The sequence below is a fragment of the Egretta garzetta genome, unplaced genomic scaffold (genome assembly GCF_000687185.1).
Source record: "Egretta garzetta isolate BGI_Z169 unplaced genomic scaffold, ASM68718v1 scaffold481, whole genome shotgun sequence".
NCBI lineage: Eukaryota > Metazoa > Chordata > Aves > Pelecaniformes > Ardeidae > Egretta > Egretta garzetta.
In genome coordinates, this window is record NW_009258681.1 from 51,934 (window position 1) to 78,720 (window position 26,787).

General features: G+C 43.0%; 2 protein-coding genes across 5 annotated transcripts; one reads left to right on the forward strand and one right to left on the reverse strand.

Annotated features, from left to right (window-relative positions):
* Positions 1-1,723: 1,723 nt before the first annotated feature.
* Positions 1,724-15,404, forward strand: PLAT (plasminogen activator, tissue type). Of its 4 annotated transcripts, XM_035888681.1 has the most exons (15): positions 1,751-1,910; positions 3,894-3,973; positions 6,798-6,900; positions 7,919-7,958; positions 8,370-8,501; positions 8,910-9,023; positions 9,383-9,557; positions 10,118-10,209; positions 10,470-10,644; positions 10,984-11,069; positions 11,469-11,664; positions 12,151-12,287; positions 12,375-12,515; positions 13,948-14,096; positions 14,949-15,404. In XM_035888681.1, exons 3-15 carry the CDS (start codon positions 6,820-6,822, stop codon positions 15,105-15,107), a joined length of 1,677 nt encoding a protein of 558 aa, XP_035744574.1. In that variant the 5' UTR covers positions 1,751-1,910; positions 3,894-3,973; positions 6,798-6,819; the 3' UTR covers positions 15,108-15,404. The 4 variants fall into 4 exon arrangements, with proteins under 4 accessions (XP_035744575.1, XP_035744576.1, XP_035744574.1 ...); XM_035888683.1 differs by lacking the exon at positions 7,919-7,958 and having other exon boundaries at positions 1,750-1,910; XM_035888680.1 differs by lacking the exon at positions 3,894-3,973 and having other exon boundaries at positions 1,752-1,910.
* A 105-nt stretch (positions 15,405-15,509) lies between these two features.
* Positions 15,510-26,781, reverse strand: AP3M2 (adaptor related protein complex 3 subunit mu 2). The gene is made up of 8 exons (XM_009648930.2): positions 26,601-26,781; positions 24,314-24,485; positions 23,645-23,782; positions 23,035-23,120; positions 22,387-22,520; positions 21,268-21,475; positions 20,299-20,443; positions 15,510-19,865 (listed from the first exon to the last, which is right to left on the reverse strand). The coding sequence occupies exons 2-8, from the start codon at positions 24,456-24,458 to the stop codon at positions 19,765-19,767; spliced, it is 957 nt and encodes a 318-aa protein (XP_009647225.1). The 5' UTR covers positions 24,459-24,485; positions 26,601-26,781; the 3' UTR covers positions 15,510-19,764.
* Positions 26,782-26,787: the final 6 nt, after the last annotated feature.

The window sequence follows — 26,787 nt, forward strand, 5'->3', positions numbered from 1 at the left end:
CGGGACCCCCCGCCCCCATTGCCAAGCTCCCTCCGCCGAAGAGCAGCGTCGTCGCGATTGTCACGGCCGCCATCTCTTCCTGGAGTCAGGGACTCGGGGTAAAAGTAGAGTGGAGCGTGTGGGCTATTTAACAGCAGAGGTGCAGTCTCCTCACAGCTTCTTTAAAATCCGCTAAAGGTACAGAAACGCACGACTTATCCCGCTCCCCACCTCGCCAGCCAAGGCAGAACGCCTTTCTGAGCACTACATCGGGTTCAGATGCCGCTTGCCCCCGGGCTGGCTGCGGCCACCCCCTCCGTGCCCAAGACACACGGGGGCACAGGGAGGGAGGAGCGCAGCCAGGCCTGCGGCTCAGCAGTCGCATGCGCTGAACCTGCAGAGGCCACCGGGCGCAGAGGTGGCCGCTAAGGGGATGTGGGCCTGCTGTAGGATGTCACGATGACACCATCACTAAAATTAAAGTCCTGACAAAACTCGGTCCCGAGACAGGATCAGCTTAGAGGTAAGCCAGCAGGCGGTACTTGAGAAAGCACTTGGTGCTGGCTTTCTTAAATATGCGAAGTGCTACAAACGGCATCCACACCGCGCTCTCCAGACAGCTACAGTTGTACTTAGGCTGTGAAAAGCCAGGAAATAGTAACTTCTGAAATCTTTCCCCACGGCCACTACTTTGTTAGCATCTTCAATCTAGAAGTCCAGTAGCAAATAGCTGTTATCTTTAAAAATAATATAAATCAGCTCCTGTTCACTCAGCAGTGTCCAGTCATCCTTTTTCTCAACAACTGGGAGTCCCTTTTGGAAACAGTCAAATGCAGCTGCCCTTAAATCGGATTTATGGCAGCACTGTTACCACCAGCACTATGACTCTCAAGAGAAATAAATGTGATAATCGTGACACAGATTTCTGTGCAGAGGAGAGCTAAATATTGAGCGTAACCCACGCTTTATCTTTGCCAATACGCAAAATAACCATTGCCATGCTTCCCAACCGAGGACTCCACGCAGCCACTTGCTGAAGATGGAGGTCCCTCACACGCCATTTCTTATGTCTGTTCTTACACTAAATTGTATCAGGAACCTGACTTCCAGTGAATCAGTTCCTACAAGTTAGGACACATCATTACTGTAACCACTGCATCACTGACAGTTCTCATAACCCAGCCCTAAGTTCAGCTTTAAAACCAAGCGTTCAGATTTGTCTGCCACGCTTTGATAACCTTGTGACTGCAGACGGGTGAGCAGATCTTCATTTTCTAGGGTGGACAGCATCAGCGAGCATTTAACTCTTTGGTCCTCAACAGGCTATTCCTTACTTCTGTCTAAGGATCCTTAGAGGGTTTGCTCACTGTCCCCACTGTCCCCCACTGTCCTCGGACCGTTTCTCCCGGTCGCACTGTTCATGGCATGCTTTGCTCCACATACAGGTCGGGGTCTCTCTGCCACAGCTTCTCAGTGGCTGCCATCCGGAGCACAGCACACTATGCTCCCGCTTGAGACAGGGGTTTCTCAGTACTAGGACCACGTCCAGAGGTTGCAGACCTCTGGTCACGTTAGAAATAACAGACCCGCGCCCTCGCCTGGGGCACCGCCGGGTCAGCGCCCCCCTCACGGCCCTAGAAGCGTGATGGGACAGTTCGTCGTAAGGGAGACATACTGTTCTCCCTGCCCATGAAGCTTACCATGTGCAACGGGGAAAAATTGTTTTGAAGACTGAATTTGCCCCGACCATCCCCCGATCCTCTGGAAGGGCTGGGGGGGGAAGCACGCCCTGCTGCCCTCTCGAGTCTCCGCCCCCGCGAGTGGAGATCGAAGTAGGAGAGAGAAACCAGAGCAGAGGCACAGAAAACGCAAAACCAGACTGGTCCGGGAAGGAAATTATCAGCAGAACACAGAAGAGAAAAGACAAAAAGGTAGGCACTGCTCTGCACCTGCTTCAAGGGTGTTTCCCGTTTTCAACATCAATAGCATTGCCATGAAATACTATTAAATAATGTAATTTAATAAATCCCACTGAAGGACCATGGTGGTTAACTAACTGAGCTACTGCCTTTCAGCTTCTGAAGCTGGCTAAAGCTGCTAGCTTTCCGCTGTTTCGAGAAGGTTTCAGCTGTTCCAGGGCAAGGGCTGACAGCCTCAGCTCCGACCGGTCAGCGGGGAGGAGTCCCCTGCACAAAGAACATTAGCAAAAGAACTTAAAACACAGGAAGGGGCCAAACATCTTGGTGGTGGAGAGACCCAGAGAGCAGGCTGCGGAAGGGTAATTTATCGTCTTCCTGGAAGGAGATGGAAGGAGAGCAGGTTATGCCTTTCACCCCAGGCTCCCAACCAGGATAATGGAGGGACAAAGAGGAGGAGGAGGAGGAGGAGGGCGGGTCGTCTTCAGTTCTCCCTAAACACGCTCCTTTTCAAATGCAGCCGAAACCACAGGAAGTACTGAGAATGATTCCCCAAACGAAGCCAGAGTTTGAAAGATCCATTTCCTCTCATGCCTTCGAAGACTACAGAATCTTACTTTTTCTGTTTTGTTTTGGTTTAATTCTTTTCCCCAAAAGCAGAGGTCTATTCACTGTTTTATTTTAAAGATAAATAGTGCAAGTCTGGTATTCACCTGCTGAGTTTAGAAAAGGGATACCGAAGCACTTTCTCCAGAAGGCAGGAAAAGGCAGCAAGGATCTGCAGACTTCTGCTTGAACTAGGTCAAGATAGCTGTTCATCAGCAAGAAAGCTCCTAGTGCTATAGATTGAGACTCAAAGTATTCTGGCATGAACATACTAGGTTATTGGGAGGCATACGGCGGGGAAAGCTACTTTTAATTTCTATTAATGACCTTTTGTTCGACCTTGATCAGATACAACCCCTTTTTTTAGGTCTTATTCTACATTAGTAAGATAATAATCACACTCTTACTGCTTAGAAGGGCTGTTATTAATTATAAATGAACTTGGGATTTAAAGTATTCCTAAAAAAGCTTCAGCAAATAAAGACAAATTTAGGGTATCATGTATCTTTATGTCCTAATGTACCTGCCTGAAAGCGTAGTATCAAAATGTCAGAACACAACATCTAGGCCCCTGGCTTATTGCTAGAGTATTTTTGATCAGAGAGGACGCAAAGGGTGAGAGCAGAAGGCACAAACTGCTTAGGAGAGCCCTACTAGAAAGCACCTTGCTTGCAGGTTTCTGCTTGAAGTCTTGTAAACACGGTATTTTTCAAGCAGCCATATGGTTTCAGTTTGATAGGGCTTATCATTCAGAACATTCCAATTGACTGGCCTAAGTTGTACCTTTCCCAAAACTGAAAATAAACATCTGGCAGCATCTGTTACCATGTTTTCCATGCGTGGTGGGACAGCACTGAGAGATGGACAGGCATCCCCCCCGGAGAGGGGGAAAGGCGGGGGGGAAGGGCTGCAGCATTGTAAGATAAGCTATCCTGAACGGGGCGGCAGAATTCAGTGGAAGAAAGGATGTGGCATCCAATGCAAGGCAGCTTCAGGGAGACTGTCTGTCACATTCTGCAGTATAAGCACGTACTGTGTAAGACTAGAATCCGCTTGTATAGCTGACTGTATGGGATAAACTTGATTATAACCATGAACTCGATTAAACTATGCAGGTGCTTTTTAAATAGGGACTCCTTCTTTCATGTCAGTGTCCAAGACTGAAATGCCTTTTTTTTTTTTTTTCTGCTTTTAATTTAAAAGATGTTCCCCCCCCAAAAAAAAAAAAAACAAAAAAACCTAGCTATAGTTTCCTGCTGGTTTCAGGCAGCTAGGACTTCCAAGATATCAGCTAGACCAGCTTTGCCACCCTGTCCTCCCACAAAAAAAAAAAAAAAAAAAAAAAAAAAAATCAGATTTTACTAGTGTTGCCTTGGTTTTGGGTCATCTTAGCAGGTACCTCAGAAATGAGGTCTCAACAGTTCTTTACAGTGCTTCCCAGAGAGAAATTCTAAGACAACAGCTCAACTCAGGTAAGTAGTTTCACTGTATGAACTCTTCCTTAACAAGGTCTTAGCTAGCAGAATCTCGTTTCTTAAAGCTGGCAGTAAGAACTTCAAGCCTTCTCCACAGATAGCAAAAAAGATGACCAGTGGTATTAGCAAGTTAAAACCTTGCCACTGTGGGATTCAGAACACAAGCCTGCGTAGCTCCAGCTTGCAGGGAGTGAGGATAATGCAGCACAGGGTTACAGCAGCCACCCAGTGCCTCTGGGCAGTGGGTCAGATCACCCGCTTCAGCTTTGGGAACACTGCTGATTTAGTTCAGATTCAATTGAAGTCAGTGCCTATTTGGAAGTCGCTCTTGCAGCTTTTAAAAAGGCTTGCTATACAATGCAAAATTCTTCCCGAGAGGTGAGAAAGGGCTTGAAAGTATATAAAAAGTACAGTACAAAATCTGCATATTAATACAAATCCCCTAGAGATGCTCTGAATTACAAGGATCTCATCATCAAGATGTGACCTAAAGACAAGACTTGGAGTAGCTAAGGTTCTTGGAAGCTGTTCCTGTGGATCTTTTCAGTCTGATTTGCAACTTAAGTCTCCTCTTTGTGCAGTCTAATGATGAGAAACCACAGCCTAAACTATTCTGCTGTACTCCCAGTTCTGCTTCAGAGACTGGAATATTTGTGCGTTTTGCTTTTTCTTTGAACAAAATCTTTAAAAAAACCAAACCCACAAACTCTCTCTCTCTTTTTAAGCCTTGATTCCCAATTTATGACTCATTCATCTGTCATACTCCGATTTCACCAGCTATTGTCCAGCTGCCTTCTCTGGTTTTAAATAAACAGTCTGGGCTCCTAATTTCTGGAAGTAGCAGTTTTCTCATATAATTGGGTTAGTTCTCTATTTGCTCAGGGATCACATAATGTAGATAATAAAAAGCTGGCAGTGTGGGAGACAGTGCCTGAGTATTATTTCAAAGATTTGGAACTTCAGAGCAATCCTAGAGATTGGGAATTAAATTGTATCTTGCCTGCTACTCTACCTCACTCCCAGCTCTTGTTTGTATAGGAGGCATTATATTTTTAAAGCAAGAGAGAAAATGGACCTCTGATGCTGGACTCAAGGTCAGGCTTCACTGGAGTTATTTTACTAACATACATTTGCCTGGTCTTTTACAGTTACTACAAGGTCACCAAGATAAAAGAAAGGGCAAAATACATCTTCTCAGGGATTTTTTGTACAGGGATTAACAGAGGAGCCAGAAGCCCACAGCAAAGCGCATCGCCTTCATAGGCAACATGACCTCAGAGAGCCCTTCACTGCCTTTGTCTGTCACATCCAGCATATTTTTCTGCTATGAGATTAGAAACGGCATTCGGTACAGCAAGGGAAAAAACCCTTTCAGCACTAAAATTTTGTATATGCTCAAGACTACGCCGTGTTATGAGCTTGGCCCCCTGCTGCTCAGAATTTTCTCTCTGCCCAGCAGCTGCCCTGAAGTAGTCAGTGATTACACAAGGCGCTTGGCTTCAGTGGAAGAAATAATTTTTCCTCCTTTGTCAGGAAACAAAATGGGGGAGGGGAACCAGTGCACAAGATGGTAGCATATCTCAATGCAGTCAGTGGCTACAGAAATCTAAATTCACACTTCTGCCAATAAACTTGCTTGCCCAAGGCCAGACAGAAATAAATTTTGCTAGAGTGGGAAGAAATACAGATGTATCACAGGACCCAAATGTCCTTCCTATAGCTGTCTGTGGCCAGGTCAGAGCAGCAATTTCACCAGGTAGGAAATTAACCTCTGCTGAGTGATGTAGATTTTCAAAGCAAATGAGATGAATGGAGGCAGAAATCCAGATTCATCCTTAACCCCAGCCACACCATACCAGCCAGCGATCTCCCACAGGACATCATTGAAGGTTCTCGCCTAAGAATACTGCTGTAGGAGACAGACTATATAAATCAGTCTGGAGGAAGCAGAAACTCTTCATCTGGGATGGAAGAGGGCTTTGTCTGAAGTGTAAAGCTGCTGAAGGGAATATAGGGAAAAAGATGTAGTTGGGAAATGACACAAGGGAAGAAATGCTGCAACGAATAAATGAGAACATCAGACCAAAAGCTAGCCTCCCAGCCAATTGCCATACTCTCCCTTTTTAGCAAATGCATATGACAGTAGTAGAAACTAAAAGCTCAGCTGGGGAGAAGCTGTAGAAACATTGAAAATCAAAGACATAGCAGTGCTTTCCCCACTCGTCAAAGTCTCTTTGCCAACACATCCTCTACACAAGAAAGAAGCCCTCACTCTCACGCAAAGCAGCAGTCTGTGCAGAAAATGCAAATGCTCTTACACCCCTGTGATCACAAACTGACCCTCCAGCAGATTTTTGTGCCCCTGAAAGAGATCTTTGAGATTCAGGTCACTGAGGCCTACTTAAGAGAACACTTTCCAATCAGCATTATAGTCCTTCATTAGACAAGTCCATCTCTCTAATAACGCACACGATCCTGTTAGGCTTCCAGCAATCTTGGGAAAAGGACCTGGAATTTACTTCTACCAGTGTTATTCCCCAGGAAACACTGAGTTTTCTCCAGACCTAAAAGGGGCGTCCTTTAGCTTGTTGGGTTTCTAAGTTGATCAAGTAAAAGCACATCTGGGTCCAGCCTGGCAGTTTCCCCTGTGCAGGGACTCCAGGACAGCTAGGCCAGATGGCTGAGGACTGCAGAGTATAAAGTGTATTTTAATGTAAAAACAATTTTTATAATTTAAAACTTTTATTTAAACTTACGACCCTGAACTCCATTCACACTGTAAAATGCCTTTGTTCAACATTTTTTTTTTTTGTCTCTATAGATAACTCGGAGATTTGGAGGTGATGTGGAAAACACTCAGAATGGAAGGCAAACTCCCATGTCTCCTCTTGTTGGTGGGAGCAATCATGACTGCTCAATGCCAGGTAAGAGGCTAATGCATCAAATAAACACAGGAGGATGGCAAGAGCATTTCAGCAGCACTTCCTTACCATTGACTCCAGCTGTCTGCATCAGACAGAATGAGAATCTGGTTATACCCCTAGAAATCAGAGGAAGGAAAACCTTACAAAGCAGTCTACCGCTAAGCTGGGATTTCCAGTAGTGTGTTATCCTGGCTGGTTTTCATTTCAGTAAGCAAGTCTTCTCCAAATCTTGTTGGTGTATCTGTTCACTGTCACCTTTCACTGCTAATAAGAGTTCTCTTGTGATCACCCTTTAATCTTCCTTCTGTTGTCATCACCTTCATCATTACTCTCACTTGAACTGGACATCAATGGTTCCCATATTCCCTCACTTCAAGTCTCACATTGCACAGCTTGAGTAAACCCTACACAATTCTAAAATGTTTAGTCTCTTTCCCAAAAAATTGCTATACCAGCCTTCCTCTTTCTTTTTATGTTATTCTTTCTCCTGTGGCCTGATAAAGAAGTTTTCTAAATTGGTTTATTTCTTAAAACTTTATCCAAAATATTTATTTAGTTGGCTGCAGGAGACATACTTCTCAAAGGCAATCAAGCTGCAATTGCTTACAGGGAAACTGCGTGTCAATGAGCAAAAATAACCACTTGTTCTTTCGAAATTATTTGCTTGAACCTCCTTCAAATAGGAGAAGGCTGACAAGCTTTAGTTAGCACTTGCAATGCCCCAAGAGCACATAATCACTTCACGCACGACGCGAGTACAGACATCCCAAGTTCACATCACTCAGATGACAAGCAATCACCTGGTAATTGGTGGCAACTCAATGATTTACAATTCTCGGTACCCAAGCTGAGGTACTAGAGGCACTTTTCCCTGTACTGTCTGACAAGGAGGGCAGACAGTTGCTCAGAGCTCCCCTGATTTATGAGACCTCCAGAAAAGGACCGGCTCTTCAGAGGCACTTGTTCTCTCAGTTTTCTTAAGAGAGCAGTTACTCACCAAATTAACCTTTGCTTGCAGGGCTTACGCATGCGTTTCAAACGGGGAGCCAGATCTAGAGGTAAGCCAGGCAAACTACAACTGTGTTACCTGCAGCTTTATGAATACAGGAGGGGACAGCAGATGATACTGAGGGAACGGAGCCTGAAAGCTGTTTGTCACGGTTATCTGAATGAGATTCGGACAGCAAAATACCAGACCATTAATACCATCCACAACTCAAAGTACAAAGTTCCCCCCTCCCTCTGCACTTTTTGAAAGAAAAAGAGGCCAGTGGATAGTGGAACAGTACATCCAGCAACACAGCAGTGAGAGAAATGGACAATTGTGGTCTAAGAAGGAAAAAGGGCTGCCTGTTAGACAGATGCTCCCATCATGGATCCTTTTCTCCTGGAAAGAGAAGGGACTTAGCTTGCTCAGCCAGGTCTTCTCCTTGAATCTCTAAAAGATGATTTCCTTTCTCCAATTACAGCCATTTGCAGAGACAATTCATCTGGAGAAATTTACCAGCACAGGGGGACCTGGCTGAGGCTCTCGGGGAGCAGAGTAGAATACTGTAGGTGCACCAGTGGTCAGAGTCGCTGCCACACTGTGCCTGTCAGAGGTGAGTACGAAGAAGAAAAAGAGAAAGGAAATAGTGGGGGATGAGAGATTGTCCATCTGCTCATCCTAAAGAAGAACTCCACTGTCAGGGAAGGAGCTATCACACAGAAAATTCGGCTTGAAATAGAATAGGATAGAAATGAAAATACCAATATATACAGACTCAGGCAGGACTAAGTGGGAGTGGGCAAGGGGCTGGGGAAGGCTCCTAGTAGTGTATGTGGAGAGAATGGAGCAAAGGAAAAATGTAAGCACTACACAAAAAGATGGTAAACACATGACAGCAACAGGTAGGCAGGGAAAAATAGAACAGGCTAAAGGAGACTGACAGGAGAGATGGGTATACATTGCCAGCTTCTTACTTGTGTGAAATCTAACATTATTTCCTGTTTTTTTGCTTATTCCACAGCCTGCACCAGAAATAAATGCTACAATGGGGGCCAATGTTCACAGGCATATTATTCCCCACATCTCTTCATCTGCCAGTGCCACCAAGGTTTCTCTGGGAAGCAGTGTGAAATAGGCAAGTATACCATATCAATTACTGTGAATAATGCTACTAGTTTTAGCTATGCAATGCAGAAGGATGAGGCCCCCAGAAGCTGCTGCTGTATACTAGGCTCTCTGCTAAGTTGCCTCTTTTTATTCTATACTACAAAGAACTTTTAAGAAGGACAGCTGGGCTTTTCTCAGTGTCTCTTAGTAAAACTCTAAATTTTGGAGCTGAAGACCTTTGTGTATACTTACAGTGTTGCCTGGCAAGGCATTTTCACTGACTTACTAGACAAGACATCTGGGAGCCAAGTTTAAGCAGAAGAGACACTGGGGAAGCAGAGTTTGGGATGCTGTCCTTTTAGTAACAATTTGTTCCCTTTTGTTCAGATACTGAAGTCAAGTGCTACAAAGACATTGGAGTAACATACAGGGGTACGTGGAGCATGACAGAGAGCGGAACTGAATGTTTAAATTGGAATAGCGATGGCTTGATGGACCGGAAATACAACGGCCAAAGAGAGGATGCTGCTGAGCTGGGATTGGGAAATCACAACTATTGCAGGTGAGCGGCTAATTGCACACAGGTCAGAGCCACAGGAATCAGCCCATTTAAGAGCTTGCAGCAAAGGAATGGCTGTTTGCAGCAGTCTAATACCAAGGAGAGAACTCTGCACAGATGCAAATACGGCACAGCCCATGAGCATCCATTGCAACTTCTGCAGACATATCTGAACTTCAGATCTATCTAGATGGGATGCTTATGACAGACTACAAAATACATACATCTCTCACCCCACAGTCTTTCCCTTGTCAGTGCCTAAAACTCCCTTTGTAAGCCAGTTTCCTGCAGTTCCAGATCCTGCTCAAAACTCTAAAAATATAGTGCTTCCTGCACATTAACTAAACTGCACAAACAAGCTGTCCACTCCTGCTAGCTACTGGCTGTCTCATTCTCACCTCCATGTACTGCACAATTGTATAATTAAATAGGAATCCAAATTACTTCTGATGGTTCAGTCTGCGTCTTCACTGCAGAGCAGGATTAAATTACTGAACTAGATGGCAGACATGGGACTAATAACAATAGCTTTATAATGATGCATAATATCGTAACTCTTTCAGAAACCCAGATGAGGATTCCAGACCTTGGTGCTATATCTATAAAGGGGGAAAGTACATCTGGGAACACTGCAGTGTGCCCTCCTGTTCAAAAGGTACATGCAGGGGGACAGGGAATGGACTTCAGAGCTCCCATGATTCACTGCATATATAAGGGTTCTCTGTGGATTTCTGCTATTTCTGTAGCCTGAAAAGTTGAGAGTCTCACGTTAAATCATGCTTAAGCTTTTAATGTTTATGACAACAAGAGGCTGAGGTAAGTATAGCTAATATATAGATGCCTTGACAGAAATCACAGTTAGGAACAGCTGACAGGTTCACATCCATCAGTTAACATGCAGCTTTCTTATTGAAGTTGGGAACATGAACTGCAAATCTGGAAGAGGCACAGATTACCGAGGAAGCCACAGTGTTACCAGTTCTGGAGCGACCTGTTTGAGGTGGAATTCCCGAATCCTCATCAACAAGTTATATACTGCTTGGAGAAGAGATGCTTACCAGCTGGGCCTTGGTAGTCACAATTTCTGCCGGTATGTAGTCAGTTATAGAATTAAAAAAATCCCACTGAACTTCCTTGTGGTTCTCTTGAGGCAGGGCTCTAATCTTTTACATGGGTTATTAAAGCACGGGAAATACATTACTGCTGGGAATGAAGCTCACTGACAATAGTAATTTTATTTCACCTGACCTATCTATGCTTCTCTAACATCAGACTCCATAAATGCAAATTCCACATGCCTCTAGGGCCCTCTGTATTTCTAGAAAAATCAAAAAGAGTACACTCGGGTCAGCCTCTGCCACCTTTAGGTCTCCCCAAACTCCCTGCAGATCTGATAATACAAATAGCTCTTCTCTCTCCTGTGCTGCAGGAATCCGGACGACGACAGCAAGCCCTGGTGTCACGTATTGAAAGGAAATCGGCTCACATGGGAGTACTGCAACGTGCCTACTTGCTGTAAGGTTCCTAGCACTCCTGATTCTTCTCTTTCTTTGAGGCATTACTGCTCTGCGTGTCATTTGTATTAAACTTGAACCTCTTACAGTAAAATAAGAGCTGAGGGGAAAAAAAAAAGCTTTTTGGAGTAGAAAGATACTCTGTGACTCCACTCCCACAGAAGTGCCTTTTTCTCTGCCAGAAGGGAAGACTGCAGAAATGGAGGACAGAAAAGGCAGGGTTTCCTTACTGTATTTTTCAAATCAGAATACAAGTTTCCTAGGAAACAGGAATGAGTCAGACACTAAACAGTTCGTGCCAGGCTGCTTCAACATGCACTGACAACTAACAGGCTCTTAACTCAAACTCAGAGCAAGAGTGCCTGAACAAAAAGCCTGTTTTTGGGTTTGTCATCCACAGCCACCTGCGGCTTACGGCAGCGCAGAGTACATCAATACAGGATTAAAGGTGGCTCCTATGCAGACATTGCAGCTCACCCGTGGCAAGCTGCCATCTTTGTGAAGTACCGCCGAGCACCTGGAGAGCACTTCCTCTGTGGAGGAATTCTGATCAGTTCCTGCTGGGTATTGTCAGCTGCTCACTGTTTTGAGGAAGGGTAAGTTGAGGATTCAGTACTGTCTGGGGGAAAAAAAATCTGGAAAATGGAAGCATCCAGTATAGCCTTACTGGAAGGGTAAAAGACTTGAAAAAAGGTCTTTATCCCAGTAAGTCATTCTACACTGAAGACTGTAGTTAATTGTGCTGAGCATTACAGACAGGCATTAATTGGGCAAACTAGTGGCATGGCATTAAGGTACCACAGCAGAATATCAAATAGCTGAAGAACAAAGATGTCAATACAGATGCAGAGCCGTCTGAAACTTGAGAACAGCAAGGGTCTGGCAGAGGAGTTTTGCCATGATGGCTGTAAGCAATTAGCACAAAAATGAAGGCAAATAGGACACTTGAGGTCAAACTGCCTGGGTAATGAAGTAGTAGTAGTGCTAAAATAAGAAAAGCGGAAGCTCCAACAGCACATCTTCAAGGGAAGGGGTCCACTCCAGTTACCACAGGAAGAAAGTAAGACACTCTTATTCTTCAGCTTTAGTACCAATCAGCTGAAGATTGTGCTGGGTAGGACTTCCCGAGCAACTCCTGAGGAAAATGAACAAAAGTTTCAAGTGAAGAACTACACTGTGCATCAGAGATTTGACTCAGAAAATTTCAACAATGATATTGGTAAGAACTTTTTTCACCTCGTGACTGGAAAGGTCACGGCTAGCTCAAGTTTGTGGTTAATGAAGGAGGGATTTTTTCCCTCTTCAGCTCTTTTGCAGTTGAACTCGGATGCAGAAGCCTGTGCTATTGAAACAGACACTGTCCGTGCTGCCTGCCTTCCAACACCAGAACTGCAGCTGCCTGACTGGACTGAATGCGAGATCTCTGGTTATGGTAGAAATGAAGAATGTAAGTAGAAAATACATGTCTACATGTAAATAGGAGATACTAAGTCCAAAGTTTGGATCCCCTGCCCTCAAAGAATTCAAGCTTTTAGCATTGCTTGATGTGTGACTCCCTGAATGGGCTTATAACAGCACTACAAAATGTATGTGTAAGCGGGAGATAGTTTTGCTCTAAGTTACTTCATTTGTCTGAGTTCTGTCAGCTGCATGGGCTGCTAGACTCTTCCTTGATAGTCTCCAACATCAGAAACACAAAAAGTGGCACAATGGATAAGGTAGAAAAGACAAAATTTGCAATCAGGACCACCACATTTCTGCCGTACTGAGTACATTTAGATATTGTCATTCTGACAGAAATCCATTTCTGTCAAGATTTAATATACTACACAATTGCAGGTAGTTGCATTATTCTAAAAGATGTATTAGCTGTGCTGTGCTTAGCAAAAAAAAAAAAAAAAAAGCTGAAGAAGTAACCATTCCAGATATATATTATATTAAAAGGCTGGCTAAATGTTATTTAGTGAGCTACAACAAACAGGAATAAAACCTGTCTGAAAGTATACACAGGCCGACCTGTATTTAAAGCAAACAAAAAACCCCAGCTCTTATTTTACTAGCACTTTCTACTGATTTATTCTCTAACTTGTGAACTCTCTGAGACAGAGACTGTGAGGCATCCATCATAACAAGACCTAATAATTATTTGAACCCGTAGGGGTTTTGGAACAGACTTGAAGATTTAACATATAAGCGTGGCATGAAGTGTTTTTAAAGTGCTTTTAAATATAGTCCTCACCATCGTTTACAGGGAGTACAGGATAAACTCTTTGAGAGGGAAAGGATGCTGCAACTGTAATTCAAAACTAGACTGAAAAACAACAATTCTGCCAACTTTCAGCTTTGTGCAATTGCAGCTATGCAGGAGAATAAAACCAACACCCAAACCAACCAACCAAAACCCACCTTCCATTCCAACATAACAGAAGTGTACATTCCTCTCCAGTTACTCAGTACTGTGTACGACAAGGCATCTGATTTGTGTTACTTTGTGTTGTACTAAAAAGCCAGGATCTCGTTTCATACAGTTAGTGATTTTCACAGACTTCATTTTGATTGATGTAACTGTGCAAAGACAACTTATCCATCCACAAAACCCAGCAGTCTTTAAATTGGAGTCTACAAAAACCTCTTTAGTATTTAAGCTGGCTAAAGAATCAATATTCTCTCTCAACTAGATTTAATCTGTTTTCACTAGCAAAGCAGAACCCCCAAGAATTAAAAAAGACCCTTTGGCAAGGAAATACTAGTTTATCCACTCCACTCCCCCCAGCGACTTCTGTTACTCTCCCTAAACTACAGAAACTGAACTGCAATTTTTTTAAAAAACATATATACACAGACATATATACGTATTGACATTGCCAATTTTCTTCCAGTTTCTCCATTCTATTCAGAACACCTGAAGGAAGGCCATGTCAGACTGTTCCCAGCCAGTCGGTGCACAACACAGCATCTAGACAACCGGACAGTTACAGACAATATGTTATGTGCAGGAGACACAAGGCACCTTGACGATGCCTGCAAGGTAAACCCAATTCTGTTCCTCTTTTCTTTTTAGGTTTGTCCTTGATAGTCTGAGCTAACCAAACAAAAAGCTTCAGAAAACAGTTTAAAGAAGTTCTGCATTTGGCTACATGGAAGTTCTAGTAGACTTGTTGAACAGAACACAACTGCTGGCTCTTTCTTTTTTCTTCCCCTGCCCCTCGTAGCTGTGAGAGCAGGCCATACTTAACCAAGCAAACCAGAACAGTAAAGACCGAAAATCCCAAATATAGGAAATACCACAAAACCAAGAAGGAAACTCCACCTCAGCAGCATTTCCTAATATTTTATCTAATGTGAGCACGCAAAACACTCAGCAGTAGGTACTGTAAGAGGAAGGGGGTGCCACTCTACTGAGAAGTGGAGAAAAGAATAAAGGCCAAAAAATGGTAGAGAATGAGCAGCTGTAACATGAAGAAAAAGGAGGGAGGGCAAGCAGTCAATCCACATCCTTTCCACTTAACCATCACTTCAATAATTTTGCTTTACTGTTACACACAGCACTGTAAAACACCCCGGATCTTTATAGCTTGAATAAAAGCATTCCTTTTTGTTCTTATCAATGTCTCACCTACATTTCCTAGATGAGCGCCATACAAAGCTAGATGCTTTAGTGTTAGATTTGTTGGAGTCTCTCCCCATGAGAGGAGCACAGAGGGAGTCTGGAACACAAAAGTGGCTTATGTGAAAGTGCTGTTACTAAGAGCTCTTCATTTGTAATCATACTACATAGGCTATTTCCATAGACACTAGTGCACCACTAAAGCCAGTGGGGGGAAAAAACCAACACAAAACCAAACAAACAGATTGTTACTAACCTGCTACTTCTCCGTAGGGTGACTCTGGAGGGCCTCTGGTCTGTATGAAGGATGATCGTATGTATCTAATTGGAATCATCAGCTGGGGAATAGGCTGTGGCCGCAAAGACATACCTGGCGTTTATACAAATGTGAATCGTTATCTTGACTGGATTCAGGACAACATGAAACCCTGAGAAAGAAAAATGAACTATCCATAATCTTGTGGCCGTGCCCCTGCAGCTTCCTTCTGGGTGCTTTAAGGATGCTGACAGGGCTTCCTGTTTGTCCAGATGCTTATGACTTTCAGTACAGAGGAAGACGAACTGCAGTGTGTGGGAAGGGCACACTCTCAGATTACTCTCCTTATTACAGGTTATCGGAAGCTAACACTCCTTTCTCCCACATCTCCAAAGCTTTCTCTTTGCATCACATCACGAGTACAATTAAAAATAAACTTTGGCCCGAGAGAATAAACCAAGAGAGAATATCATGCATCCCATGAGCAGCTATGTTGTTTTGGGAATGGGTGTGAACTGAAGGCAAAGGGGACAGATTTAATTCCCTGAAAACTTCATCTCCCTCCTTATTTGGCTGTAAATTTGGAAGACATCCCAGTCAGGCTTAAGCTCTGTCCTTACACCATTTCACTTTGGTTACTTAAGCTGGTTTCAGCTTGACTCCAATAGAAAAAGCAAAACTGTAGGCATGGGCTGCTTATTTCCGTATCAATATACTACTTGCTTTTTCAGTTTGGAACTTGTTCATTAACTGAATCTGAGCTAAAACTCTCTGAGCAAATACAGGATGGCATGTTTGTTAGGACATTCTATTCTTCCACTTGCTTTTCCTCCTGCTAGGAACTAAATATTTAAATAAGTATGGAATAGGTAAAAATCTTAACACCAGCCTTATCTGCCACAGAATCAACACACTGCTTTTTGACTATTACATTTCTGTGCGTTATCATCTGATACGAAAGCAAGAGCTCTCTTTAGCGCAGAGAACAGAACAAAGGACAAGTATAATAATAGTTTTAGGTGCCTGCTAGGTTTACATTCATGAGTAAAGATCAAGTCAAATGTCACAAGGCTTCATTTGTCCTTTAACAGAACCAGGACAGGTACAGCCAGGTCACCGTAAACTAGAATCTCAGTAATCAAGCATTACTTACTTGCATTGCAGTTGCCATGTGATGTAAAGTGTTATCTATGCACCTCCTAAGAGTTAAGCCTCTTCGGGAGATTCTCTCGTCCGATTGTTTTATAAAATAAGAGAAAGCAGGTGTGACTGCTGTTTGACAAAAAGAAAAAATTACATTGAGGCTACAAAAGGAGTTTAGTATCAATTGGGCATTGTAGCTAGAAAACTAGTCTTGTATTTGAGAAATTCAAGCTTTGTAACTCAAGAAGTTTTACTCTCACAGTTGTAAGGAGCTCTCTGATGTTCTACTAGCACAGCCTCTAGTCAAGTAGAGAGGCTTATATAAGTAAGTACAGAGGAGAGATTTGGTAAGGATGCTCGTTACTTCCTCAGATGGGTTTTGTAAACGGCAACTTTACAAATGGTCCATTTCTTTCTAGCTACCAGCTTAGGACCTCAAAGAGATGTTCTCTAATGTCCTCAGAGAAACAGTGGTGTAAGTCCAGTTAGCTTCAGCAATGAGTCCCATATTCCAGCCAGTGGAAGGGGAAAAAAACCCAAAAATGTTTACTAAAAGTAAGTCACAGTTCAGGTTTTTAGTGTGGTTTTTTGTTGTTGTTAATTGTATTTTATTATGTATTAACCTCGAGAAAAAGACAATTTCCATTCCTCTCCCCTAAACCCATTTCTAAGTGCTGCTGTGCCTCACTGTCCTGGCATTCACAAGCCTGCCAAATATTTGCAGCCTGTAAAACACCCAAAACTGTTCCAATGACTAACACAGGTAAGTGTCCTCAGGAACACAACTTCTGTTTCACAATTCAGTCTGTTAAATACATTATTTGAGCTTGATGTGATCTAACAGCCACCAATAAAATGTAATTGAACCACACCTGATACTGACATATATTAGAAAAATACATCCTACAAAAATACAAGTTGCAGAGAACAGCTTTACATCACAGCTGTTACCAGGTCCTTGAAAATACCCTTGTGTGAAATACCCAGTGTGATGAGAGAGCTACACAAGCCTTGGCTGCCAACTCCGCACTGGTTACTTCTTCCATCCTGGTCTGCCTTCTGTGACATCTTCTCTGCAGCTGACTTAAAGAAGGGCCCAGAATCAACTCAAAAATTTTCCAAATGCTTCTTTATCTCTCATTTTGTAATTACGTTCTCCAGCCTTACTTCTTGCATTTCATTTCTCAAAAGTTGCTGCCACCTAGCTCAGTGCATTTAACTGCATTTCTCTGGTGTGTTTACCCATTACATCCCTCCCTGATAAAAGTCCCCAAGATAGTTTCCATCTCTACGACATCAGCTTTTCCTCTTCTTACCCTGTTTTTTCCCCTGTACTTGTCCTCTTCCAACACACAGTAGCACCATCTTGAGGCAAGGTCTTGGACAATAATGACTGCCATCTGCTTGCCTCATCTTTCTTCTCACTTTGCAGTTGATGTTGTCATATTCAATTCTTTCAGAACCTGAGTCAACATCAACATTTATTGTAACTGAAGTACACGGGCACACCTCACATCTCCCCCCAAAACTCCTTACATCATCATCTACCCAGTTATCTCACTGATGTTGCTCCCTGCTTCTTCCTTCTGCCCTGCTTCATCTTTCTTTCCATAAGAACTTCCAGCCATCTCAGACTGATACAGAAAGGGTCACACACCCTTATACATTTAAGAAGCCTTTCAAGATCTCGAGTAACATGAATCACTTTAGCAGGAAAGAAAAGATACTTTAAAAAAAACAAAGCTACAAAGCCAAAGGACAATATCAGTACTTGACAAACAGGAAGGTGAAGAGGATTTCATTGTCTTCATAATTAAAGCACAGCCCTTAGTCTGCTACCGAAAACCCTACCTAGTAAACAAAAATGATTCAGCTGCATTCTTAAAGACACAGTTTCACTGAGGTTCTAGGAAGAGCTTAGCACTCCTCTGGGAAAACACTAAGAAAAATTACCGAGAAAGTAATTAATTTTAGCTTTTCAGACAGTGACTTAGTCCCAATCTTACAATCCCAATTGCATAAAGACAATTATCTGCCTAAGGCACCCTCTAGCCACAATCCAACTGGCATAATTTACCTTCCTCCTCAATACCAGCTGTATTTCTTGTGAAGCCCACACAAACCACTCTGAAATGACGCAGATGACATGTAAAAATGAATTTTATTGATGCCCTTGCTGAAGGTTGTATTTGCACTGAACATGCTCAGCAGTAAGGCCACCTGCTATGGCATGCATCAGTTGCTTTTGGAATTGCAAGTTCCAGTGCAAGATGCCACTGCAAGTATCCATCACATGCAAACCAGGATGTATGTTATCCTTCATTTAGGGTCACCTTGTTCTTTTCACAACCATGAACTGCACATGCTGGACTCCACAGCCACCTGACATGCTGTAGTCACATGTGCAGCAGCTTAGGGACAAGTTCTGCTGCCACAGAGAAAACACATTGGCATCTAGTGGCCAAAGAGCACATTACAGATGATACTGAACAGTGCAGATGCCTCTCATTTCATATTTATGCTGTACAGAGATATGCAGCATGGACTGGAATGGGCAAATGCAGCAACAGCTCCTGCAGAAGAGATGGTCCCAGTGAAAAATCCAGCGTAAGCTTGAACCCACCTGCACAGCAGCTGGTTGATACAGGAACTGGAATGAGGTAGGACAGCCAGGAACACTACAAAGGTACCAGGACACAATTATCTCAAAGACAGAAATCAGTGAGCAGGAGAACGGCAGTATCACCTTCATTTGTAATAGGCAGGCAGAGACAAAAAGAGGTTCCAACAAGGTACTAGGATAGTGATCATCTTCATTTAGCCACAGCTTCAGTTTCCATCAGTGCTATGTCTCCACAAAAATTCTCCTGCCTCTCTGTCTCTTCCCTGACTCCCCAAAGAAGCTAGGGGAATCATCCCTACCTTCAAATACTGATGAAATAAGAAGAGAGGCAGAATTATATTCAGATGTCACCACCCATCAGTTACAAGATTATGCACCCTTCATAGGGTACCATACTAACATTTGAATGGGTTTCCAGTCTATCTCCAGAGATTCAAAATACGTGATGACCAAGATGGCTTATGAAATATCTAGAAAAAGCATCCACTTCCCTTCCTCCCTCTGTGGCACCATGCCCAATCTCAGGCTTCTTAACGTCCCATCCTGGGTGGGACAATCTGCCTTTCCACTTCTTCCAGTCCCTTTGAGGCAGAATAGCTAGATGATATCTCTGCTGCCAAGAACCCTAATGCCCAATGATGGAGAAGGGCAGATGTCAGACCATCACACTGGAGTTGAAGTTTGTGGAAATTCAACTTTGTATCATCTACAAAGCCAACCAAAATATAAGGAAGAGGAGTTACAAAAGGCAATAAAGCCCTAGAATTTCCTTTAAGACAGCAAAATGAAGGTGATACAAGCTTCCATAGCTGACTCGCTAATCCCAAGGGACCTGAACACCTCTCCCATCTGCCACTGTTCCAAATACTTCAGACTCAGCTAGGGATGAGTTGGTTTCAGGTCAACCTTACTTTTCCCTGCTCCCCAGCACCCTAAGCACTGGATCTCCTGCTCATGCTACTACAGGCAAGGGAGCAACCCTAAACAGATGGATGGGGTAAGAGGCTGCATGCAACAGCCAGGGACAGGAGAAACAGGAAAGTGCTCTTCCTCGCTATCAGGATCCTCTAGGTTCGGACTTGGAACTTGCCAGCCTTAGTCATGTATTTTATCCCCTTGAAGGGCTTGTACTTCTCCCCATACATGTCCAAGCGATTCACCTTCAGTCCTAAAGGCAAACAAACACAACATAAGACTGACTGCTGCCACAAACAAAGCAGACAGGCCTTCAAGATAAAGGAACACAAGATGATACTAGAGGTGTAAAAAGCACAGGGGAAGTTTCAGCAAGCAGTAAACAGAAAGGACAAAAGCTGACAACTGCCAATTGTCAGAATCATTCTTTACAAACACATCCATGCCCTAAAATTCTTTATAGGCTTGTAAGCATGAAATGCAAGAAAATGTAAGTAGGCTGTTTCACAGAGCAGCAGAGAGAACAAATCCACATATCTGTACTCAAAGCACAAGATTTTTTTACTTGAAGAAAATGTTTCAGGCAGAAAGTACTTCAGAAGGCCTGCAGAGCTACTTCAGCTACGTGCAGAGTGAGCATTGACACAGCAGAGAATATTCAGCTTCTTTACCTGACAGTCACTTACCAGATATAGCCAGCTGCTGAATTTTAAACTGGAGGTTAATGGTGGGGTTTTCATCTGGTTTTGATGTCCCAGCTTGCAGGCTCACACTCCCCTTCAGGCTTGGCAGCTTCTGGGGGTTTATTTTCCCCACATCCCATGACAGCAACTTCAAGGAACAGAAAATGCAGCAGTGAAACAGAAATGCTGTAACATCCTCTAAAGAAGAGTCCTCTTCCAATGACGGTTTTCTTTGTCTTAGTATCTTGCCTTTCATATTGGACAGACACAGTACCGGCTTAAGGAGCAGCTGCCTTGGACCTTTGTTCTCCCTCTTTCTTTCCTTGAGGTTCCCCAGATGCCTACCATGAATTATATTTCCACTACTTGTGCTACTGGCCCCACTTCCTGTGTGTAACAGTGACAAAAATAATGCAGAATTGCCTCCTTTCCAAGCGGCTGAAGTAGTGTTGCTTAAGGCTCTGCTGGGGGTAAACCATCAAATTTAAGTTTGCAATAAGGGCAAAAAAAAAAAAAAAGTGAACTCCAGGGGCAGATGACAACCAAACAACAAAACCAGAACACCCCAAAACAAATCAAAACCCACTAACCAATGCAAATCCTCAGTGTTTGCAAAGGACCAAGTCTAACGTGCAGTACTAGGCATGACAACTAGATATGCAGAAGTTTGTAAAGCATCCACCAGACTAATGCCTTATTAGACAATTCTCCAATTTTCTGCACTCACCAAGCAACCAGAACTACAGTCCACTGAGATGCTGAGCTATTTGTTGTGGGGATTAAGATAACCTGTAGTATGCAATTTTCCAGAAAAAGTTCTCACCCCGAGAAAACGTACTGCCTTTAGAAAAGCGATGTTCAAGGAAATGTTCATGTAAGCATGAACAGCTCAACTTCATGTGCTGAAAGGTAAAGAAGATTAAAAATTAAATAAATAAATAAATAAATTCTAATTTCTCTCTTTCCTCTCACCTTTGTAACTGGATCGAAGATATGTGTTCCCTGAGAGGGCGTGAGGGTCATATTTAAGACACCTTTTGGCATCTGGCTAGTAACCATCACTCCCTCTACAGTCTTCCCCATAGTCTGCTTCGGCCCCACTGTGATCTCAAAACGTCCCAGTGAACTGCTATCACGGAAACTGATGTTGTGTTTAACGTAGACAGGAATTGCCACAAGACTAGAATAAAGACATGAACAGAAAGTCCTTGTCAATCTCTTGCCTTCATCTTTGCTTTTCCTGATGCAGTCCTTACCTTCTACACTGAAAATGTTGGAAACCAAGCTCCTTAAAAGAGAAGGAAATCCTATAGTCATTTGTTTGATCTAAGACCAAAGTCAGAATCCCGTTCTCAAGTCTTAATTAAACTTTTTTTTTAATCAAGCTTGCCGTATCTTAGTTTTCTACCTCTCTAGAGGACAGGAAACTAAATCCAGTACAACAGGAGAACTGAGCAAAGGATGAAGAATGTTTTTGCATGTCACAACCAAGCTGGCAAGTAGTTCCAGGCAGTGCAGCAGCACTTGAACTTCATGTTTGTGCTCTTGGTTGGATTTCCCACTCCTTTTCATCTACTTTTGATAAGTCTGATAAAGTCTATCAAATGCTTTAGCATCTGTAACCCCAATTAGTACTTGGTAAGCTGCTTCTAGAAAAGAGCATAAACAGTGAAGAAGACCTTGTAGTTCTGTTAAGAAAGATGTCAAAAAACCAACAAGATTACCAACCTATCTTGTTTTATTCTAAAAGTTTTTCATAAACATAGGAAATCAACAGCTTGATTACTCCATACTGCTTAATTCTTTCCCTCTCTAGTTTTTTCAACTGCTACTAGTCTTTGAAAAATGCTGGCTGACCGAAAAGAGATGACAGAATCACTGCTCCAAACAAGGAGAACATATGTATTTTAAAAAAGGAAAAATGCAAGGGGTCATGCATCTCTACTTCATTTAGCACAACATGCCACATGACCTTTAGGAGCAATTTTTTTTTTTTCCTTTTTTCCTTTTTTTTCTAAATTTCTTTTCCCTTTCTTCCCTAGCCAGGAAGATCCAAATTTCATAATTCACAGCACTATATTCGTCACCTACTTCTGAGCACTGACATGGTAGGAGAGCAAGCGAAAATTTCCATCAGGTGGAATGAAGGAGAGTATTCTTTCTGACTCCCAGCGCTTAAAACGCACACATGGATGAAAGCTGACATCATCCAATAACCGAGGGTTCTGAAATAAAAGAAAGTCACAAAGTTAGTGAAGGCAGTACTACTTAAAAGAACCTCCTCAATCTTCTATCCATGAAGGGCCTACCATTTGTTACACTCTGTTCACATGAAGGTACCTACATGTTAAGCTATTTGATGCTGTTACATCTATGTGCTAGCAGTACTCAGTAATCTCTATCCTATTTTAGAAAATTCAGTTATGTCAAATAATTACATTGATGCATACTCATAAAAAAAAGATGGCCCTTTAGGATATCTGCCTAAAACACGACAGTATCTCAGAAACTTAGTCACAGCACGCACTAACAGTAATTTTAACAAAGAATCTGACAGTAAAACCTTTAGGCTCAAAGTTCCTGAAGTTCACAGTTTCCACTGTCAGTTCTTTTTATTTTTGTTTGGTATACCCAGGTTCTGATCTACTGGAACCCATCAGCATGAGACTGAGATCCTAGTAGCAGGGATGGGGAAACCCTTTTTGAATACTTAAGTAAAGATACATCCTTGAGCTTTACCATAAAGGAGAGAGTAAGGTCCGGCATCCCAGTCAGCTTGACACAAGCATCAATCACCCCTTGGATTTCAGCAGTAATCGTGGAACCTGCAACAATAAATTATATGAACCTGATAAGAAAATTCCAGTGTGGAAAAACTATCAATGGAGAGGAAAGAAATTTATAATCTTTATCAAATGTCATGGCTCATTACGTTGCCCGCTCAACGTTTTTTTCATTCCCAATGACTTCTAGAGAAGATGCATACAAATAAGAACCACTGACACCAGCAACCTCCATTTTAATGGCCAGTGACAATAGCTCCAAACTCTAGCACAACTAAGATGCACAAAAACTAAGGAGACAGCACTATGCGCAATGTTCACTTGCCTGCTTTTTTCCCAGTACAGAATTGCTTACAAGACCTCAGGAACAAGGACAAGTGAAAACCTTGGTACCTCTCTAAAATTTTTTACTGAATAGCACCTGCAAGTTGGCCACATTTCAGAGTAAGAACAGGAATAGAGCTTCCGACACTTAGATGAGGGAGCTCCTCTTTGAAAACCTGACTCTCTCTTCAGCCACTATCAGGACAAGTTACCCTCATCTTAGCCAGAAACAACTTCCATACCTGATTTGTCGATGATTGCATCTATCTCCTCAATCACATCAAAATACGCCTCATTGTTGGTATATTTTACACCAGTACGTCTCCAAGGCACCACTGATAGCTGTCCAGTAGGAAGCTGGTCACCCACGTTAGTGCTTCCTGGAAAAAGAAAGGCAATCACAGCAATCACAAATGTTAGACAGTGCTCTAGAACAAGTCCTTGGCCTCATATAAGTTGATTGTAATTAATCCCCGAGAACCTCTATCACTTTGTATAAGAGCAATTACTCTTCCAGACCCACTGTTTGTATTCTGCAATTTACATATCTCTCACATCTAATGCTAAAACATACCACAATGGGGAAGTATAACTAAAAAACAAAACAAAAAGCCACCCCAACAAAAAACCCACACCAAATTAACTCATCCAGGAATTCATGTCATGGCTCTAACTGAAAACGTAATCTGTCTGTTTTGGTTACCAAAAAAAAAAAAAAAAAGCGCAGCTGGTGCTGGAACTGGAAGGAACCTCAAAGCAAAGCATTAACACAGGACTCCCTGAATATACCTATGCTGGGGTTTAGAATGGTATGGGTCAACATAAGTTTTCTTCACCCATGTCCTAATTTACTTATGCAGGAATATTGCCACACAGCCTCCCCAGATTATCTACTTCTTGTTTCCCTGTACCTGTGATGGTGTTGACAACTGTTCGCAGGATAGTGGGAGGTTTTATCAGTTCCTTAAGAATATTAGACTCTGTTGCCAATGGAAAGCCATTGTCCAGCATCTCCTCCAGCACCTCATAAACCACCACAACATTGTCCTTGATCATCACCTCTGAACAGACACCAAAATAATCCTGTGCAAAAGAAATAATTACTCAACAATCTCTGGAAGAGAGAGTCTTAGTGATCATTTATTTCTGTGTGGGAGGACACCGAACTGAATCAAGCCTCTTTTTGGAGGAGGTGAAACAACACTGAAACTCCATGTAGTACAAGCACATCAGACAGACACTCCAACATATATGTACAACTCTGACCATGCCATTGCCCCAGCAAGCTGGCAAATCACCACATCATCATATGTTCTTATTTCCTTTCTATATAACGAGATTCCCTTTGATAGCAAAGAGATTTTTTTAATTAGCACTTGAAAGTGGCTCAACTGCAACCGATTAAGCCACAATATTCATAAGAAAAACTTACTTCCTGCAGCCACTACTGACTCGTGTGCAGTGATGCCTTTCATTAGACTCCAGTATTATATATCCTTCCTCAGCTGCCCTAGTCTTTTCCCACAGTACTCTCAATATTTTAACTGTGCACCACTGCTGTTTAAGGAATTCAACCTCTCCTCCTCAAAGCCCTTCATTTACTTTTGTCATAATGCTCGCATACACACAGCAATAAAACAATTATTAACTTCAATTCTGTAAGTATTCTTTTAGAGTTTATTTTGATGCGGGATATAGGGGAAGCACAGCTTCTAACTCTCTGCATACTCTGCCTAAGTCCACGACTGTTTTATAGGAGAACATTTCTGAAGTCCGTCTAACACACAACCTGTGTTTTTTCATTCTGATGCTGCTTGGGGTGTACAGACTGCTTACACATCCTAAGATGTATTAGGCTGAAGTCCAGTATTCTGAAAAGCCTGAAAAATAATTCTATCCATGTAACAAAACCCTCCTTCCTCATCATTTAAGAGGTGTATAAAGCAGAACCTCAGAATGTGAATCAGAGAAGATCTGCAGACCAGTTTATTCCCCATCTTGATTCCTCTACTGTTTCTTCATCTCCTACTCCAAAACAATAATTAGCAATATTAAAGCTTGCAGTAAAAATATACCAAGTCAAATTGTAAATCTGTAACACAAAACTAAGTGGAGATCTTTCAAGATTCAGCATATGTTATAGGACGCAGTCCCAATAATTCAGCAAATTTTAAAAATGAACATTTAATTTATTCATAGTTTTACTCAATGCCTCTTTCTGGAGAGAGTGCACGCGCACACACAAACACAAACCCGAGCTTCTAGTTACTTGGAGCAATTAAAGAGATCAGGCATTCTGCACAAAGCACGAGTATACATAAACTGTGATGCTAGGGAATTCCTAGTTCTGCAGTGAAGACACACTCACGCCTCATCCCCTCCCAAAAAACAAGACCTAAGCGACTGACATAGTACATTTTTGGCCCGAACAGCCAATCTACTCCCTGAACTCAGTGAAACCTAACTTGGCCTACACTCACATTCTGACTGGATTGCTGCCTGGAAGCAAAAGCTCACATGATAAACTTGTTTGACCAGGCACCCACATTTCCTGTATTCTGGTAGGATGCTGGTCACAAGACATTTCAAATCCAGACTACACGGTCCTGTTGTTTGCAGGCCAAGGCAGACATCTTCACTATTTCCCTAAACTGACCAGCAGTCACGTCGGCCACAGCACAGAGGGAATACGGCTGCTCTGGGGCAACTCTTGCGACTCACTTCTTTCCGAAGCAAATACGCTTGCAAGAAACCTCTCTAGATGGAAGCACATAGGTAGGTCGTCGCTAACTGACTAAAGCACAAGGCTATGAATCGCAAAAAATCCTGTGAGAACAAGGCCAGCTTGGTCTTAGTTCACAGCTCCTAGAAGAGACAAGGCTGCAAAACAGAAATACAAATCTTGATTGCTGCAAGGTCCCTCCGGTGAGCACAGGCTGACCTTGAATCCATCATCATCCCAGGCAGAACACTCCTGGCCACTGCAAGCCCTCGAGACCCACTCTAAACCCTTGCAGGTGCAGGATGAGAATTAGGAGACTGGAAGAAGAGGGAACTAATTGCCGCTAACTTGAAGGGCTCCCTCTCCCGCCCCGTTTACGACACGGCAGTAACCTGGGGCTCCTCTAAGCTCCTCGGCACGGCGAGCCCTCCAGCTGGAGCAGAAGCAGAGAGCCGCTGCGCCCCCCCCCGCCGTACCTGGAAGGTATCGACGACGCGGTGCAGGAACTCGATGACGAAAAGCGGCGGCACCTCGCTCTGGATGACGGCCACGAAGAAGATCTTGTGGCGGTAGACGCTGAGGAGGTAGTGGTGCGGCGTGGGGATCACGGGCGGCACGTTCTCCGCCTCCGAGGCCCGCTCCTGCGCCTCGAAGAAGTAGTCG

Bases quoted from the DNA above. Each gene is read 5' to 3' on its own strand.
- PLAT (XM_035888681.1), top strand. From the start codon at position 6,820: ATGTGGAAAACACTCAGAATGGAAGGCAAACTCCCATGTCTCCTCTTG. The intron at 8,502-8,909 runs GTGAGTACGAAG...CTTATTCCACAG, and splicing joins CCACACTGTGCCTGTCAGAG to CCTGCACCAGAAATAAATGC. The intron at 11,665-12,150 runs GTAAGTTGAGGA...CTTATTCTTCAG, and splicing joins GCTCACTGTTTTGAGGAAGG to CTTTAGTACCAATCAGCTGA.
- AP3M2 (XM_009648930.2), bottom strand. From the start codon at position 24,458: ATGATCAAGGACAATGTTGTGGTGGTTTATGAGGTGCTGGAGGAGATG. The intron at 22,521-23,034 runs GTAAAGCTCAAG...CTTTTATTTCAG, and splicing joins ACCTTACTCTCTCCTTTATG to AACCCTCGGTTATTGGATGA. The intron at 19,866-20,298 runs GTAAGTGACTGT...GTTTGCCTTTAG, and splicing joins TCAGCAGCTGGCTATATCTG to GACTGAAGGTGAATCGCTTG.